Source organism: Loxodonta africana, chromosome 4, assembly GCF_030014295.1.
Source record: "Loxodonta africana isolate mLoxAfr1 chromosome 4, mLoxAfr1.hap2, whole genome shotgun sequence".
Lineage (NCBI taxonomy): Eukaryota > Metazoa > Chordata > Mammalia > Proboscidea > Elephantidae > Loxodonta > Loxodonta africana.
This window is the reverse complement of record NC_087345.1, coordinates 124,094,206-124,114,364: the sequence shown is the minus strand read 5'-3', so window position 1 is coordinate 124,114,364 and position 20,159 is coordinate 124,094,206. Positions and strand designations below refer to the sequence as shown.

Here is a 20,159-nt window from a genome sequence, read left to right as displayed (position 1 = left end):
GTACAATGGAATATCAGTGTATCATTAAATGTGAATCAGAATAGTTAAATACATAGAAATATGCTCTCTATATGTTGTTAAATGAAATAAATTAGTTTATAAAACAGCCAAAATTATAAACCCCATTTTATTTTTTAAAAACTGGAGACCGTCTGTGAGGAAACAGGTGATGTTTTTACTTTCTTGTTTCATCATTTATATCAGGGGTCCAACTTATTATGATGAGCTTAAATTTCATCTGTCACACATACAATCTCATTTGACCTTAGTAACAGCTTTGTGAAGGAGTGGAGAAAGGGAAAAGAATGAAATTGTCTTCTTTCATGCTTGTGGGGTAATGCTATTCAGCTGTATGCATCCGCTCCTAATGGAGTCAGTTGTACTCTTCCCTGAACCATGCTGGAGATGAATTTGGGATGGACGCGGGCTAAAGTACAAAGCCGGAGTGGCATGACTAGGCTGGTGGCCAAGGATGAGGAACGCCTTAGGAACAAGAAGAGAAACATCTGGGCCTGGATGTAAAATCCCTGGGAATGCTGACTGCCCAAGGACTGGGGAAGAAAAAAAGCCTTAGCCCCAGCTGGGGCGGTATACAAGCTTGTGTCCCTTGCTAGGTGGTTGTGGAGTGCTAAGCTGGTCCAGCTGCCACCCTGGACTGACCTGTAAGTAAGTTCCCCAATAAACCATATGTCACGACTGCTGGTTCCAGAGTCTTTCTTTGGTATCTTGGCAACACAGTGAACCTTGGGTCCAGGTGCTGCTGGGTTGTTACACAACAATGCTGCATTCCCATAAGGGACAGCTTAGCTTTACCAATCAATGACTACACTTTCTAAATTTTTAGTAATAAACAATTTGCAGTAAGTTGAGAATTTTAAAGATGCCCTAGAAGTGATAAATGAAGTTTGAGAGAAGGAGCAAGAAAAGCAAAGCTGAACCTTACCTCTCGTATACTCCTCAGAGCAGAGAGCCACAGAGTCAGGTCACAGAGTCACTTTAGTCAGGTCCAAAGGGGAAAAACCTAACTCTGGTTTATCTCGTTAGATCAAGGAGACATAGATGAGATACCCCCTTTTGGGACAATGGTAGTAACTTGGTATCTAGCTCAGTGAGGAGGCACACGTGTTTGAGGTCTGGTGAGTTGTGAGGATTGGATATAACGTTCAGAACGTATATAGTACAATTGAATTGCTTAATAAATCATACTTATTTCATTATTACAGCAATTAACAATTTTAAGTTACCTTTTCTGAACTCATGAGAAGATGGCCTACCTCAGAATCCCCTAGGTAGGAAGGAATGGTTATTAAAAGTTCAGTACATTCTAAATTGCTGGGTTTGGAATTAAGAAACTTTTTTTTTTTTTTTTTAAAAAAAAACAAGCTTCCCAAGAGGTTCTTTCTGAAATCAGGAGCATAGAGTCCAGTTGGATAGAATGGGTGAGGGAGCAGGTGTTGAATTATGTACTTATTCCATGATTAATTAACTCAATTAAGGCAGTATTTTTAACCTTGACTGCATACTTTAATCACCTGAGGAGCTATTAAAAATCCTGACGCCCAGCCTGCACACCATACCAATTACTCTAGATTCTCTGGCCCCAGGCACAGTATGTTTTTAAAGCTTCCCAGTTGATTCTAACGTGCAGCAAAGTTTGAGAACCATTGCATCGAAGGCTAAATATCAGGGGCCCAACTTATTATGATGAGCTTAAATTTCATCTGTCCCGCATACAATCTCATTTGACCTTAGTAAACAGCTTTGAGAAGGAGTTGAAAAAGGGAAAAGAATGAAATCCCATCTTATTTCATGCTCCATTCCCATGAGCAACAGTTTAGCTCTACCAATCAATGACCATGCTTTCATTAACTTCACTCTTCCTCATCTCCAGCCCTGGGCTTTAATCTCATTAAACATCTGAATCTTTTGACCTAATGAGAAGTACAGAAAATTGGAGCTAGAAGGAACCATAGCAATCATCTAGTTCAATACAATTTTACTAACAAGAAAACTGACACCCATGAGGATAAGTGATTTGCCCAATGTCCCACAGCAAATTATTATCAGATGCTAGTCTAGAAATTGGATCTCCTAACTCTAAGCTCAGTGTTGGTTTTCTTACCCCTCTCTGAATCTAACAGACAATATGTGAAATACAGAATTCAACCTAACTGGATCGTTGTGTACTAATCTTTTACTGTTTTGATCCTGATTCATGACACAAGTCTTAAGTATCTAGGGCTAAGATTGATGATCTTAAGACTTTAAGATCTTAAGAAACCTGTTGATCTGAAGAACCATCTGGGATCTTTACAGATTCACACCCACCTATTTCTGTTGAGTCAATTGTAACTCAAATAGTGACCCCATAGGGTTTCCAAGGCTGTAAATCTTTATGGAAGCAGACTGCCACATCTTTCTCCCACAGAGCTGTTGGTGGTTTCGAACCACTGACCTTTCAGTTAGCAGTCAAGTGCTTAACCACTTAGCCACAAGGGCTCCTTTACAGATTCACAGGACCCACACCAAATGCCCAAATCCTCATTACCTGTGGAGGGGCCTGGGAACTATATTTTTAATAGACAATTTTATGATCAGTCATAATCTGTTGTTTAATCAGGCAAATTTTGGCCTTGAGTGTTTAACTTTTTAAGTGATTATTTCCCTGGGAAATGAATTGTTAGTCCCCATATGATTTTAATTTTTTTGAGACAGGTGTTGCAGTATGGGATTTTTCTACTGGAATAGGCATACTTATTCTTAGGGATCCCTGAATATCAACTATTATAAGAACAATCTGAAATTATGAGGAAAAGTAAAAATTCAAGCAATACCCAAAAATTTTGGCCAGTGTGTTCTCAATTTTCTTGAAATCTGGTCTCTTTTCTGGATCTTCCTCCCAACAGTTTTTTACAAGTAGATACACCTAGAAGAAAGAAGGGGCTCATTAGCTTAGGGGGCAGTAAGCTCTATCAAGACAGAATTCCTATCCAGTTTCCTTCTATAACCTGTTACCGTTGAGTCAATTCCAACTCATAGTGACCCTATAGGACAGAGTAGAACTGCCCCATAGGGTTTCCAAGGAGCGGCTGGTAGATTTGAACTGCCAGCCTCTCAACCACTGTGCCACTGGGGCTCCTTTCTTCTATAGTGGGAGTAATTAAGGCAGGGAATATTTTCTCCAACTCTGACAGTGAAGATAAGAGATCTCTAGTTCTCTGCAATTTCGTTCTTAGGCATCACCACCCATCTTACCTTACACAACCCTTCCCTCGAGCCCTAAATTAATTTTAAAAAGAGAAAAGGGTGATGTAAATTTGGATGAGGATGGGTTTCTGGCAGAGAAAAAATGCTTCATGGGCATTTATAAGGCTTAAGTTGGGGAGGGCAAAGAATAGTTAGGCTTGGGTGTGTATAAGAAAAGTTACACTAAATGGGAATGAGATTCTACATTAGTGGTTCTCAACCATGGCTAACATTAAAATTGCCTGGGGAATGTTTACAAACTTTCTGACACCCAGGCTCCACCTCACGGGATTCTGATTTAATTAGTCTGTGATGGGGCATGAACAGGGTTCCCAGATTTAGCAAATAAAACTACAGGGCCCCAATTAAATTCTAATATCAGATAAAAACAAAAAGAAACACCCAAACCTATTGCCATCGAGTTTATTCCAACTCATAGAAACCCTACAGGACGGATAGAACTGCCCCATAAGATTTCCAAGGAGTGGCTGTTGGATTCGAACTGCTGGCCTTCTGGTTAGCAGCTAAGCTCTTAACCATTGCACCGCCAGGGCTCCAATTCAAATTATTTAGGATAAGTATGTTCCAAATATGGGTTTTGGTTTTATGTTCCAAATATCGCACTGGCAAAGGGCAACAGTATTTTAATCTCCCCAGGTGGTTGTGATGCACAACTACAGCTCAGAAGTGGAAGAAGAGGAGACAGAGGAACCCCACAGGACCATCATCTCATCTGCTACCACCTATTTGCAGCTTTTGTTTAATCAAATAAAGTTTGTTCTTTACTCTGGCTAAAAGCAAGGTCACAAATGGTACTGGATGCAGTCCCTGTCCCTGTACTATGCCTGAACCAGTCCTCAGGAATGGACCAGACCAGATTACAGCTTTTGGTTGCCTATATTCACCACTAGATGATGCTCCTACCTTGGCAAATGAACTGCTCATTGAGTTAGGAATGAACAGCAACACCCAGCAAGTGGGTTGATACACCACTCCACAGTGAACTACCAGGTGCTTTTAAAGCATCGCCAAGAGATCTAGTTTCATTTCTATATTCTATTGGAATCAGTTCCTAGAAATGAAAGTTCCTTCCTTATTTCCAATTCCAGAACCATCCAACTATACAAGTGAATTGAGAAGGATGATGATGCTTTGAGGAAAGAGTTTTTAAACAACATTTGAATATACTCAGACTAGAAAGGAGGGTCCAAGGAGAGAGAAGCTGATTCGTGGGAAGGAAGCCCAGGATCGGGAAAAGCAGGAAGAAAGGAAGGAATGTTGAAAAGGTGGGGATAGAAACAGCTGTATGTCAGTACCTTGGGGCTATAATGTGCCTTGAATGTGGACAAAGAGAAGAAAGAGAAGTAGTGGCCCTCTCACGTCCCATAGAGTCTGACTATAAAATGCATCTGCCAACGTGCTCATGAATTTAAGGAAAATGTTTCTATCTTTATCCCTCAAGGAACAAAAGGGTTTTTCTTTTTTTTAAGACCATATTTTTAAAATACTTTTCTCACTATCTTCTTGGATAAGAAAAGCTCAGGTAAAATTCTAAAAATAATAGTTCTTCCTTAAAGGCCTCTGTGAAGAATTATTAAACAAACAAACAAACAAACAAAAAAAAAACAGAAAATGTAGAGAGAAAAAGCTTCATCTTTTTCAGAGGGGGATATCGTTGTTAATTGCCATTGAGTTAATTCCAACTCATGGCGACCTCCATGGAAAGCAGAGTAGACTTTTCAAAATTCCACAGAGTTTTCAAGGCTGTGGCCTTTTGGAGGCAGATGTCAGGTCTGTCTTCTGAGGTGCCTCTGGGTGAGCTTGAATGGCCAAACTTGAGGTTAGTAATCAAGTACTTACTTAACTATTTGCACCACTCACAGACATATCAGAGAGGAGATAAAAAGTGAAAAGTAATTTTAATGTTTCTGGTGTTGGCATATTTCTTTTTTAGTCAGTAGATAGTATTCATAAGCCTAATGAGTATATTTTTTTTTAATGAGTATATCCACATGAACGTCTTGCCCTTTTAGCTCCTAAAAATTGAGAATGTGATGTGTGCCTAGGGAGCCAGCTCTTTCCTGAGTTAAGAGAGGTAGAGGGAGGCACAGAGAGTGTGGTATACCGATAGTGACTATGATGGTTAAGATTGTGTGTCAGCTTGGCTGGGCCATGATTCTCAGTGTTTTGGCAGTTGTATAATGTTGCAATCACTTCCCTGTTGAAATTTGATGTGTGATCACCCCCATGATGGAATCTGCTGGGTGGTATCCGTGGGGGTGGGGCCTGTGGCGGCTCACTGCCCCTTCAGCCTTCATCTCTCTGCCACCTACTTCCTTCCTGCTCACCTTGCAAAGGCTGTTGGCTTGTTCTGGATCCAGCAACTCTCTCTTGTCTGACCTCTGGCTCTTGGGACTTGAGCTAGCAGCTTACCTGTCCATCTTGGGATTTTTCGATCTTCATGGCCTGGGAGCAAGAGTCCTGCTCCCCAACCTACCTATCTTGGGTTCACCAGCCCCTGCAGCTACGTGACTCAGGAGAAACCTTGCAGTCTTGCCTGCCGACCTTGGGGATTCCTCTACCGTCACAATCTGTGAGTGGGAGCCCTGTTCTCTGACTTACTGATCTTGGGTTCACCAGCTTCTGTGGCTCCATGAATTGGGAAAGGTCTCTATCCTGATCCAAGGACTTGGGACGTTCCAATCCCTACAATTGGGTGAGCTGTTTCCTTGATATAAATCTCTCTATATTTATACACTTCACTGGTTTTGCTTCTCTGGAGAACCCAGCCTAAGACAGTGACTCTCAAAGATATGTCCATATTCTAATCCCCCAAATTTGTGAACATTATGTGGAAAAGGGAGCTTTCCAGATGGATTAAGATAAGGACCTTGAAATGGGGATATTATCCTGGATTATCTGGCTGGACTCTAAGTAAATCACAAGCATCTTTATAAGAGAGAGGTAGAGGGAGATTAGACAAAAGAGGAGATGGCAGTGTGACCACAGAGGTAGAGATTGTAGCGATGCAGCCACAAGCCAAGGAATGCCAGCAGAAGCTGAAAGAGGAAAGGAACAAATTCTCCCCTAGAGCCTCCAGAGAAAGTGTGACCCTGCTGACACTGATTTTGGCCAATGATCCTGATTTTGGATCTGTCTTCCAGAACTATGAGAGAATAAATTTCTGTATTTTAAGCTACCACATTGCATTGGTGGTAATTTGTTACAGCAGCCACAGGAAAAGAATGTAAGGAGGATGCACTCACTTCCAGCTCTTTTTCCTCTGCTGTTTCCAGGAACAGATCTGGGCGGAAGGGTTGCACTCCTTTGGAATGCTCCACTCTAAAAATCTTCTCTGAAAGGATGAGAATAATTTAAATTACAAGAAAGAATGCAGCATGATGAAGTTTCAGCCACAGAATTAGTTCATCTATCCTGGATGGTTCATCAGCCAAGTCAGAGCATTCCAGAGCAGACCAGCACTCAATAGATAGATGTTGCAGGAATGAATGACCTTATGCCTACTTATACCCAAAAGGTTACCTTAAGGTACTAACCCTTTAAATCTCAACCCAGACTCCACTGCCTTCAGTAGGTTTTCTCTACCAATGCTCTGGCCCTGTCCTCCCTGTATCCCTTAGCTATCCCTCTTACCTCCTCCACCTCTGCCAGACAATTAAGAGCTGACACAAAATAAGTGCTCAATAAATGAAGACTGAATGAATGGAACGAAGTATTTTTTCCCGAGAGGACATATGACAAAAACTGTGGATCTTATTAAGAACTAAGATATGTTTGTAATCCTGCTAGAGTGATCTCATTCAGGTGTTAAACACACATTTCTCATAGTGGGATCGGGAGGAAAGGGGAAAATTGTAAGGGAAGATTCTTTAACAAACAATAATATTTGTAATAATGATACCTGGCAGTGGTATATTGTCTTATGCTTTTAAAGGATTCTAACATTCATACTGCCATTTAATCCTTCTAGTACCCCTGTGAAATGTGAGGTGCAAATATGTCATTACTTTTGCAGATAAAGGAACTGAGATGTAATCACAAATGAATTAGTGTCCCACTCAGCCTAGGATGCAGGTTGTTGGTCCCCAGTGGGGGCAGGTGAAGGGGTTCAGACTCTTACCATTCTTGTCCCGACAGCTCAACGTGAAGAAGGTTTCTCTCCGCAGGATGATTTCCTGGGCAATGATCCCATAGCTGTACACATCTCCTTTCTGGGAGATGCTGGCTTGGCGAAGGTGTTCTGGAGCTGTCCACAGGTCTGAGCATCAGCCAATGAGATTGAAAAGAGAAGGGTGGTGAGCAACCCATAGGTCTCCAACATACTTTTGTTCTGTAACTCCCTACACCATCCACCCTGAATATGGGTGGTTTTGAATTTATACAGTCCCAAATGCTTGAGTTTATGCTGGTGCTAGGAGGTAGAACATACACTCTCCTTTTAAGCTTACTATGTAATGCCAGGATTTGAGTGAGGTTAAATAGCAATAGCTCCTCCAAACCTGCTAGTATCATAGTCCTGAAAACCCTACCTAGACAAGGGCCCGGTGACACAAACTGTTAAGAGCTGGGCTACTAACCAAAAGTTGGCATTTTGAACCCACCCAGACACTCCTTGGAAGAAGGCCCTGCCAATCTGCTTCTGAATGTTCATAGCCATGAAAACCTATGGAGCACAGTTATACTCTGCAATACATGGGATCACCATGAGTTACAATCAACTCGACAGCAACTGGTTTTGTTTTTTAGTTTGGTATAGTAAGCACTCTATAAATATTTATTCAATAAATGCAATAGAATATAAGAGGCTGAGGAATTTCATACTTTATAGGACAAACAGTGTGAGCCAGTGAAAATCTTTATAAACACATAAATGAGTAAATATTTACTAGAATAAAATATAGACAATGTAGTTAAGAAAAGAGATTATCATTAATATTTTCTAGGCATGACATATGGGCAGCCTCCAAGTCAACTATCGACTTCAGAGGTGTTTTATTTGGTTCCCACAGTAGTCTTAAAAGAATTATACATATATAAAATTTACTCACAGTTTACTACTGTCCCTCCCACACTCTGTGTACATCTAGTCCACTTAACACAAGTGCAATGCTCCTGGGCCCTGTGCTTGGCTCCTATAAACGTGTGTATTTTACACTACTATCTCATATCTTATTCAGTAATAATGGAAGCATACAATTAATGGCAATATCCTTTGGAAACTTTTCAAGATCAACTTGTAAATTTTGGGGGATTTCTATCTTCAGCAGTTTCAATGAAATACCTGTAGAGCATGCTGTTAAGTGCAATGATATGCATATGATGAGACAGATTTTCCACAGTTCGTCTGCCATCCAAATGTTCACTGCCTTTTGGAACTTACGAATTTATGTAACTTGTGATTCATGTACAATTTATCCTAAAGGTTTGAGGTTGTATAAAAGGTAAATAAATTTACTTATGCTAAAATTTCAGGTAACTGACACCACAGATTACCATTGAGTCAATTTCTACTCATAGCAACCCTATAGGACAGAGGAGAACCGCCCCAATAGGGTTTCCAAGGCTGTGATCTTCACGGAAGCAGGCTGCCACATCTTTCTCCCATGGGGTACTTGGTGGGCTTGAACTGCCAACTTTTCAGTTAGCAGCCAAGCAATTAACCACTGCACCAGAGAAAGGTATAAGAGTGATGCTCAGGAGGGTAGGATTTGACCTGTAATTCATCTGATTTTGTGTCATAGTGAGTCATTTACTAAAGGAGATTTGTTCCATTACATGATAAACCATGAACCGTGCTTGGCACATAGTAGATCTTTGACAAGTACTTACTGGATTGAGCCCAATATCTTACTGACATGACTGTAGAGGTAGGGGCAGAATTACCACTTATCTTTTATTGAGGAAAAAGTAAAAGATTGCAAAGTAGAATTTAGTTTTTGGATCTAGGTAGTATTTTGAGATATTCAGCATGAAACATCCAGCATGAAAAGCCCTTTATACTTTACGAATGGCTTTTCTTTGTCTGTGTTTTGATCCTGAACACATTCTAGAGAAGAAGATATTTTACTGATAATATGAATTACTGATAAATGAATGACATCTAAGATTTTGACATGGGTTTTCTGTCTTGCACTCATATCATTTTGGGTAAATCTCTTAGCTTCTCCGAACCTCATTTCTGTCTTCTGTATAAAGGAAAGATGGTTTCTAAGGTCTCTTCCTGCTCTAACCATCTGTATTTTCTCACCCAGTGCTGCTTCCACCAGCCAACAAGTTCTTCATGATTTCTCGCTGATGCTCAATGAACCCTCAATGGACCCACAGATGGGGGAAATCCTCAGAGTGCATTGGTTCCACTCAAGAAGCCCTTGATGAACACTGACAGGTGAGAAGTGCTGGAGAATGAGCCAGCTGATGCCTCTTGTGATTCCAAGTGTTTGTTTTCTGATCAGTGTTACCATTCCCTGAGCCCTACATGGGCTTGTGAGCAAATGACAAACAAATGGAAAACTAGTAAATATTTCATTCATTACAGACCTTTTCTTGGAGGTAAAATGGAATTGCAGCCAAAATCAGTGATCTTCACCACCATTCGGCTGTCCACTACACAGTTAGTAGACTTCAGACGACCATGGACTTCTGTCTTACTGGAGTGCAGATAAGACATCCCCTGTAATTTTTCAGAAAACAGGAAAACAAAGAGATGTGAAACTCTTCAGCTGCTTGATTATGTTAGAGAAAGAAGTGATATTTTGAAAACATTACAACATATAGGGTCATACCATAAGATTTGTAATTTGGTTCCATTCATTTTATTTTTGAAATATTGGTAACACCCTCATATTGGTCTAAGGACTGCATCTGGTTTTGAATTCTAATTAGGTGGCACAGTAAGATGGCAAATGTCTCAAGACTATGATTAAATAGTTATATAATATGAGGCAAAGGGTTGACTCCTACTTTTTCTTATCTGGGAAATGATATTAACCATCTCAGAAGGGTATTTTCCAGAGAATCACGAGAACAGATTTTTAAAAGGTGTTTCTGCTTACCACTTAAAGGGCCCTGATGGCATAATGGTTAAGCACTCAGCTGCTAACTGAAAGGTTGGTGGTTTGAACCCACCCAGCGGTTCCACAAGAGAAAGACCTGGTGATTTGCTCCTGTAAATATTATAGCCTAGGAAACCCTATGGGGCAGTTCTACTCTGTCACATGTGATCACTATGAGACGAAAATCCACTCAATGCCACATAATAATAACAACAACAAGCTTACCACTTATTTGGTCTGTGACGTTGCTACCATAATTTAAAAATAGGAATAATAAGACCCTGCTTTCTGAAGGCAGGGATAGGCTACATTAGTTCCTAAAATCAAATGTTTCATTCTTTGAGAGTTTTGAAAGAGGAAGCCCATGTTTTCGCTGGTATGCTTCCCTCTGGTGGTCAGAGGTGTGACAGCAGAAACTGCTGTTAGCTGCTCTCCAGTCCCCAGACTCATGGTGACCCCATGCACAGCCAATGAAATGCCATGCCATCCTCATGGTTAGCTGCAGACTGGATCGGACTATTGTGATCCAAAAGTTTTTCATCGGCTGATTTTTGGAAGTAGACCTCTGGGCCTTTCTTCCTAGTCTGTATTAGTCTGGAAGCTCTGCTGAAACCTGTTCAGCATCATAGCAACACGTGAGCCTCCACTGACAGATAGGTGGGGGCTGAGCATGGAGTACATTGGCTGGGAATCAAACCTAGGTCTCCTGCATGGAAGGCGAGAGTTCAACCACTGAACCACCACAACTAGGCTACGGTAACATTGTTTTTTCGAACTGATTCTTATCCTATGTGATTTTCAAGTGATTTATGACTAAACCACACAGCTCACTCTCAGGACCGACTTTTCTTCATTCTTGAATGAGGTCCTAGTTATTGGTGTCCACTTTTTTTTTTAAAATATCTGGGAATATACATGTCCAAATTTATCATTGCCTCTTGCCATGATAAATTTGCCTGTCCTTTACTATTGTCTCTTAAAAAGTTGAATATTCAGTTGATTGAGTTAGAATCGACTCAACAGCAGTGGGTTCCTCAATCAGCTTTATGTAATTTTGCTATCTAACAAATCTGTAAGAACATGTACCTCAAACACGGAGGAGAAAGAATAGGATAATAAAAGTGATAAGGGCCAAAATTTATTGAATATTTACATGCATTATTTTATAAATTCCTCACAACAGCCTCAAGATGTAGGTACTATTAATATTATCATTTTACAGATGAAGACACCAATGCACCAAAAGTTGAATAACTTGCTAGATCTGTTTTCCTTTATTTAATTTTCATAATGTCTGTGAGTGTAATGTTTGTGTGTGTGTTAGTGTTTCTCTTACCTTAGCAATGTCATATAAGACAGATATTTTAAACTCCCAATCCATGAATGTACCATCAGGGTATGAAATCGTGTCATTTAAAACTTCCTGAATAGGGGGGAAAAAAAGGAAGATGAGTTATTGCAAGAAGTGATATTGTAGAGAGACTATTACCAACTAAATGATGATCTCCTAATTGTGAGGCATTGGGATCCAGAACAAATTGGAACTCCTTTGTCCTGGTTTTCCTGAACACTTCTTTCTTTTCTCCACTAAATAAGAAGCATTATATAGCTTCACTAGAGAAGATAACAGCAGATACCCATAACATCCCAAGGCCTGGCTCCCAGTTCTTTTATCAGACAGGGGTAAAGGAATGAGTAACATCTGTCTGCAGGGTGGGCTGGTAGGCCTGATTAACACCTGTATCAGGTGTTGTGACTCCTCAAAATTGAATTAAAATTTTTAAACAGGGTATTGCTATTAGGAAATGCATTCATTAGGCTTAGGTTTTTAGTCATTATCAATTGCATTCATTGATTTAATTGCTTTTATAATTATTACAGTATTCCCTTTCACTATCCTGATAAATTATATGGTCACCCTACTCAAAGTTATCTAAAAGGCTGAAAGTTCACACAGCACATGCTCAGAAGTTGTTCAAAGTAAGTTGCAAACATTTCAATGCTCTTTGAAGCAATTGTCCCAGATTCCTTCCTGCTCCTGCCTTTTCTCATTCCAATCCTGTTCCTGCTTGACAACTGATTTTGTTTCTTGTTTAGGAACTTCGCCTGCCCTTCGGAGCTAATGATTTGATATTCCTAGCTTGATACTTGGTGCTTCCCAAGAGCTTGACTCAGACCTGTCTTACTTCCTCTTTCTGCTTTGATCAACCTGAATACCTGACCTCATTTGAAGGCTCCTGCCCTGTTCTCAGTCCCTCACAGAGGAGAGAGAAGTAAGAATTTAGACAGTAGCAGAAGGAAGACTTACAAACAGTCTCCTAATGCTTGGTTAGTGCTGTCATAATGACCATCCATTTCTCTTTTAATGCTAAAAGTGATTTGGGGCAAGTAAAATAAAACTGACTTGATGGTAATCACTCACTTTTCCACTTCTGCTCTTTTTTTTCCCCCAAGTCTAACTGGTTCATTTTTTAGCCTGTTTATGTATAAAGATACAATTAGGCTGATTAATAAAATCCAAGTGGTCTAGTTTGGAAAGCACCAACTTTCTTGATAACTGTCTAATATTATTTCACTGAGTGAACATTTAAAAAGTCTGCTAAATATTTCTTTTCCTTTACATGGATGATCAGTTAGGAAGTTAGAAATGACCATAGTTCCTTACCCGGAGTGATCCTCTCTCGCAGTATTCGATCACTCCAAAGATCGTAGAATCAAGCTTCACCGTGCCATAGAACTTGGTCAGGTTGTAATAGTCAATCTGAAGCAACTGGAATAACATGTTCATTTATAAAGCAAATTGGCCAGAAAGGGATGCCAGAGTAAAAATTAAATGCCAATAAAAATATGTCTTAGATCTTTGGAAAGATGCATTGCTCTTAATAAATTAAAATGTCAGTACCCATTTCTTAGTATACATTGCATTACATCTTATTTCACAGGCTTTTCTTTGTCAGTAGGGAGTCTTCAATACAAACCTTTGACTACTGTCAAATAATACCAGGGCCATTTTCTAGGACATACAAGTAGATTCCCAAAATGTTTTGTATCGTCAAATATCAATCTCTTTTTCTTGGTAGAATTTTTAAAAACAACACGAATAGTCATTTATTTGCCTGAAGTCTACTCACTTAGCATCCCCAATAACACCCTGCTCCACCAGGAACCTCAGGGCTTAGAGAAATGGAGTGAAGCTATTTCTTAAGGATTTGAAGTAGGGGACACATACCTTGTTCAACTCTATCTTCTGTCTCTCAGTGAAGTTACCATCATTGTGCTTGAAATCTTTTAGAATCACTCGCTGCAAAAATCAATTGAATTGAAGAGATATCGTAGCATAAGTGTGGGAGGAAGATGTGGCAGTCTGCTTCTGCAAATATTATAGTCTTGGAAACTCTCTGGGGCAGTTCTACTCTGCCCTTATAGGGTCGTTATGAGTCAGAATCAACTCCACAGCAATGGGTGGGGTTTTTTTTTTTTTTTTTTTGTAGCTTAAGCACTTATGCAGGTAGTCCCCAACTTATGACAAGGCTCCGTCTGATGACTCTTGTAAATCGGTTCTGACATAATTTAGAATACCTCATCTGACATTAGGAACTGACGCTTCTTATGGTACGAAATGCTGAATAAGATTATGCTATAGGCCTGGCCACTCATCGTGGCAGTAAGTTTTTTTTTTTTTTTATAGGCCCGATCTACAGTGAAGTTGGCATCAGTGTCATAATGATAAAATCAGAGTTGGAATGGCTGTCAGGCCTGTGCACAGTCCAATTGTCATGTGCCATTAGAGTTGAATATTGCCCAACTTTTTACCCATTATGACTCCCAACACTGACACTAACTTCATTGTAGACCAGGCCATAGTCTGCTATACGGCAGTGTTTTGAAGAGTAAATCATAAACTTGAACATCTGCAAGAGAATATCTAAGTGAGAACGGTAACAACAGCAGATTATGCACTGCAATACCGTACGTGGTATATATTACTAACAAGATGTACAAAGAAAAGGACGGTTGTAAGTGTGTTTCATCATAACTCAAATGTGTCATAAGTTGGGGACTATCTGTATATGTACTATAATCACTCGTTTATGTGTCTTCCCACTGCACTGTGAACTCTTGAAAGCAGTGACCATCTTTTACTGATATTTATATGCTTGGCCTCTAGTACCTGGGATATGGTACACCCAGGTTTGAATATTTCTTCAAGAATGACTCAACAAAAGGAATGAGGAAGGAAGGAAAGAAGATGCAAAACCTCCATATGGAGATTGTCATATTCCCACAGCAATGAGCCAAAATGTAATTCTCATGTTGCCTGGACTGCACTGAACCTCTTTCATATTTTCTTTTTCTTGTTACATTTCACCTTTCCCTCAAATTACATTTGTTCTTCAGTTTCCCCAGGATTGTGAGTTTTGTAACCCTTGAAGCAGAGCCCAGCCCAGCCCTGAGAATGACTGCAAGGACAGCCCCTTGGAGCAACCTGGACACCCCCATGATTGCACTGCCAATGACAGGAGCTGTGGCAACGATGAGCGGAAAGACCAGAACACAGCCCTAATTGAGAGTTCCAGAAGTGGAGAGACTATAGTCACCTTTTTATCGTATTTGCACTGTCGTAGCCTCTGGATTGTATCTCGCCTCTTGTCATCGTCGATCTGACACAAGACAAGGCCAATTAGTCCAGAAGCTCCTTATCTAGTTCCATCCATTGCCAGCCAAAGGCTGAGAGGCCCTGCCAAGGCAGCTGTACCTGTTGTTTGCTCAATAGCATGCTGGGCAGACTCCCAGAAAAATTGTTATAATAATCAACTTGTGTATCACCGTCACTCTTCACTTTGCCCTCTGACAATATCTTCTTCCCGGCTATCTACCACTCCCATGCTTCGCCCTCAGTTTGGGAGTATTGTGAAGGTCCTTCTCCCCTTTCCTCCCTTCCTCTTGTGACTCTTCTTTAGCTGAGTATTTTCTTCACTTCCTCCCACCCCACCCCTGCCCTTCTTCTATTGGGAATCACTGCCTGTAGCTACAGACAGATGCTCTTAGGGGAGAAAGTTGTGCACTTGAGTTGTATAGAGCAGGGTTTGCAAATTCGTTGGAAACTCATACCTAAAACCCAAGCAACAATGCAAATGAAGAAACTGGGCCAGGTGTCTACTAAGGGGAGCAGCCTCATCAACCCTGGGCAACGGTTGCTATGTAGCGCCCAGATTATTTGATTTGTCAAAAGAAGCAGTCATCTGGATTTTTATATGCTATTCCATAATTTTTATATCTTGTCAATTGACTTTAAATATCAAATGAGAAATACACACACACACACACACGCACGCACACACCTCTGCAGGCTAGATACTGAGAAAAGGTTGAGAATGATTGCATCTTTCAATCTGATTCTAATAAAAACCTGGGGTATACTATTTTTGTTAACACTTACAGGGCTATTTTGAAATTTAAATGAAATAAATTATATCAAATTCAAGCATGATGTTTGACACAATTCATATTAATAAATGTCAGTTATCTTCCCTTCTTCTCATTTTACAAATAAGGCTTAGAGATATTAAATGACATTAAATGTCACACAAAAAGAAAGTGGCAGGACACACATCGTATCTCAGCCTCTACTGAGGTAGTTGTTGGATTAACCACGTGACATGTAGAGTAATGGCAAATCAAGGGAAAAGCAGGATGCTGAGAGCTAGAAAACATGTAAGTCTTGGATTCTAAACAAACTCTTCCAGGTTGCACATTTCCTCTCCCTGTTACCAAGGTCTTGTTAAATACCTGGAAAGTTACACCAGTGTCAGTATTCTTCAAGAGGTAAGGTAGGCCTTACCTTCAGGCTAATATGGTTGGTCTCATTGGTCTCCAAAGGAAGGATCTTTTCAGGAGGAATGTGAGACCATTTTTTCTGACGAAGTTCATTGTCTCTTTTGTATTTTCTGTGAAAGGAATAGAACTAGTCAATAGACTTTCATTAGTACCCATACCACCAGCTTCTGAACGCTCAGAGAAGCTTAGAACCCTAATATTCTCGGGTAGATGTGTGGTGAGGGAGGCTAGCCCAATGGTGTAACTATGTTCTCCAGACTGGTGAGTGCTGGCATTAGTGACTTGCCAGGGTTTCTGGGGGTCTTTTAGGTTCTTTCTTTTCTCTTCCTTTCATTTTCCCTGGTCCTTCACTAAAGGCATCCTTTACTGCTATAAAGGATATGAATTGATGACATGGAAAAAACAGGAGAAAAAAATTAAAAATTGATAACCTTGAGAGGCAAAACTGTTAATTTTTAAACCACCAGAGAATATACCAAACTTTTAAATAAGCCAGTTCCTATTACGCATCTTTGCCTTAAAAACAAAAGAAACAGAAAAATAGAAGATTTAACAATATGTATCCCAACATGTAAAATATTAAAATTTTTTATTGTTTTCATCAAGCAGTATGGATATAGCAGAATTCTTGGGCTATAGGGATGCATACTTTCAACTTTACACATATTGCTTCCTAAATTGCTTCCCAAAGTGGTTGTGCCAATTTTCCCTCCCATCATGACAATTCCTGGTTCCCTATATCCTTGACAATACTTGGTATTAAGTTTTTTGTTTGTTTCTTTGTTCACCATTGGGATGTACCTGGAAAGCTGCTCGGTTGTTGCTTTAATTCACATTGTCCTGATTACTAGAGAGACTGAGCATCTTTTCAAATGTTCTCTACCTATTTTAGTTCTTGTATAAAATTTTCTATTCATAATTTTGCTTATTTTTCTATTCTATTATTTATCCTTTCCTTAGTGATTTACATGAGTTCCTTACACATTCTACGAAGCAAATTCTTTCTCCTCTTGCGTGTTCCAAATACCTTCTTCTAATTTATTGCTTCTTTTTACTTTGTTGTATATAAAGTGTTTGATTTTATTGTGGCCATATTTGTATCTTTTCTTTTTACTTAACTGAGAAATACTTTCCTACCCTGAGATCAAAAAGATATTCTCCTTTACTTTCTCCTAAGAGTTTTGAGGTTTGACTTTCACATTTAGTTTTTCAGTCCACTTGAAACTTCGTATGGAATGAAATATGCCTTTCTGTATGCTGTCAGTTAAGTTTTGATTTCATCTTTTCCGAGTGGAAAGCCTACCGTCCCAACATCAGTTCTCAACTGGCTTGTAATGTCACCTCTATCATATTCCTTTTCCAGCCTTGATTGTCTGATTCTAGAATCTGTATTCTTTTCCATTGATCTAATTGTCTATCCCTGAGTATGACTTTGCTTTTTGTTATTTGACAAACTTCTACTCAACTTCTCAAGGTTACTCATGATGCCTTTCTTAATGTCTCCTAAGCAGAGATGATCATTCTCTTCTCACAATTCCATCTAACACTGAGTATTCTTCTAATAAATACATGTGGAATAGGATATTATCGACCATTGATTATGATCCTAAGACCTGGCGGCAATGAGGGTGAATATCAAGGCCTTGAAGGCTTCCAGGCTCTCACTTCTGCACAAGAGGAGATTCTTGGGACTCAACAGATCTGTCATTCATGGTGAGTTAGGAGATGCCATATATCATTCACCATTTTTCTTGTATAAGCAGTTGTAATGGAAAACTACAAGAATAATGCCATGTCTTCCAGATCTTCTTACAGACACACCATTGTTATGGCCATTAGCAAATCCTATATCTGCCTCTGATGCTTGAAGTAACTGAAAATAACTGTTTCTACCATGCTACCATCTCTTATTTTGTGATTTACCCCTGCCTTAAGCAGACACCCACTTGGATTTGGTCTCTGAGGGACAGCAGCTACACATGTGACCTTGCTATTGACGGGCATTACTCTCCCCAAATTTTGGCTTCTGCTTACCCTCACCTAAATGCTTGCCACACTCTGTATACCATCTCCTATAGTGCAGAGCAACACAGAGTTACAAAAGCCAAGCTTGGCCTTCATATTGAAGAAGAGTTCCTTCAACCCACATGCGACAGGCTAGACTCTTTCCTTATGAGAAAATATGGTGACAGACCAAAGAATATGGTCCACAGAGAACATTGTTGTCTTGTTTATTTAGGGCATGGGATGATCCTGATAATCCAATAGGGACAGAAAGTTTGATGTGTTTAACATACACGAATTAGGAAGTAATGTGGTACTCACTCACTCATTTACATATTCAATAAATACTTCTGAGCATCCACTATGTCCCCAGCATTATGCTAGGTACTTGTTATGCTCAGGTTTTGTTGAATAATCATGGAACTGACCATCAGGAGGCCTGAGTTTTAGTTCAGGCCCTACGTACTACCTAATAATGTTTTTCTAGATAAGCCATTTTACTTTCCTGGGTCTCACTTTCCCCATACTAAAACAGGAGGTTTAGAGGAGATGATTTCTAATGCCCCTTCCAGCCTGAACATTGTGAATACAATGACTTCAAAATTTCCCACAATATATTCATAAAATGGTAGGATAGCCATTTTCATTTATAGCGTGCCTATTATGTGGTAGTCAGGATACATATTCTAACTCCTCACAACAGCTCAGACGAGGAAAGTGAATCTAAGCAACATGTTTAAGTTGCTAAATAACATGCTTAAGACTACACAGTTGGTACATCACAGACACATGGTTTGAGTTCAAGCGTCTCTGTCTCCAAATTGTTCATCTATCTACTGAGTAATATTCTGCTCTTGATATACATAGTCTTTGGTACAGAATTCATTCATGATTTTAGACCTGTCTAGAGACTTCTTTGTGAACATTCCTCAACATTAACAGACATTATGTCTCTCCCTCCCTCCCTTTCTAAAGGACGAGTGCAGGTAGAATAGAGGGAGTGGTACCTCAGCACCAGAAGACCAACAAACAGGAACAGTATCATAGCTCCAGCAAGGGTGAAGACGGCAATTATCAGGATTTGAGGGCCTGTGGCAGAAAAGACAATGAAAAATGACTTAGGAATGATCTTTGAAAAGAGAATAAAAGCATTTCAAACATTCTAGTCGTATAGTGGAGTCACTTGGTGGTGCAAACAGTTAACATGCTTAGCTGCTAACTGAAAGGTTGGAAGTTCAAGTCCCCCCAGAGACACCTCAGAAGAAAGGCCTGGCAATTTACTTCCAAAAAATCAGTCACTGAAAATCCTATGGAGCACAGCTCTACTCTGACACACATAGGGTCACCATGAGTTAGAGCTGAGTCAACAGTAACTGGTCATCATTATCAGCTGTATACTATAATTTGCAGAAATAAGAAAGGAGAGCTTTTTAAAAAAAGGGGGATGAGGGCCTTTTTAAATTTTATCTTTTATTATCCTATTCATTGGTGATACATGTCCTGTATCCTCACTCTCTGAAGAAAACTGCTTGGAGTGTCACCAGAGAAAGTGGGCTAATTTCAGCTACCCTTGTAGTTCATACCTCTCTTTTCTTCCTTATAGGAATCACCAGATGTTACGAGGTCATAAAATATTTTCCAACACATAAATAATTTTGGTGGTTGAAGCCTACATGATGTCCTCAAAACCAACATACATAGGGACGATCCATAAAAAAAGAAATGACTATTTTTAGATACAGATTACAAATAGAGGAAAAGTAAGACAATTTAGAATATTAAATGATAGTATTGCATTCTGGTCCTTTCCAAGCTCTACTAGGTCACGGAAGCACAGTCAATGAAGATGTAAGGGATTTTACTTCTTAGAACATTAGTATGGGGATAGAATTGTTTAGGTGGAGTAATTTGAGAGGTCCCCAGGAGAGTGAGTGGAATTCAGGAAAAAGTGGATCCAACCCCAGCAAGTGTTTAAGAGTTTGAGTATGACAGTGGCTA

General features: G+C 39.8%; 1 protein-coding gene across 1 annotated transcript in view; it reads right to left on the bottom strand.

The window, feature by feature from the left end:
• GUCY2C (guanylate cyclase 2C) overlaps positions 1–20,159 on the bottom strand; it is a 94,735-nt gene that overhangs the window by 16,446 nt on the left and 58,130 nt on the right. The window contains exons 11-20 of the mRNA XM_003405663.4: positions 19,169–19,250; positions 16,162–16,267; positions 14,918–14,980; positions 13,549–13,620; positions 12,985–13,089; positions 11,656–11,742; positions 9,805–9,937; positions 7,388–7,525; positions 6,513–6,601; positions 2,835–2,926 (exon numbers count right to left, since the gene is read on the bottom strand). Of these exons, the coding sequence (XP_003405711.1) occupies positions 2,835–2,926; positions 6,513–6,601; positions 7,388–7,525; positions 9,805–9,937; positions 11,656–11,742; positions 12,985–13,089; positions 13,549–13,620; positions 14,918–14,980; positions 16,162–16,267; positions 19,169–19,250 (967 nt within the window). The remainder of the gene's footprint in view (positions 1–2,834; positions 2,927–6,512; positions 6,602–7,387; positions 7,526–9,804; positions 9,938–11,655; positions 11,743–12,984; positions 13,090–13,548; positions 13,621–14,917; positions 14,981–16,161; positions 16,268–19,168; positions 19,251–20,159) is intronic.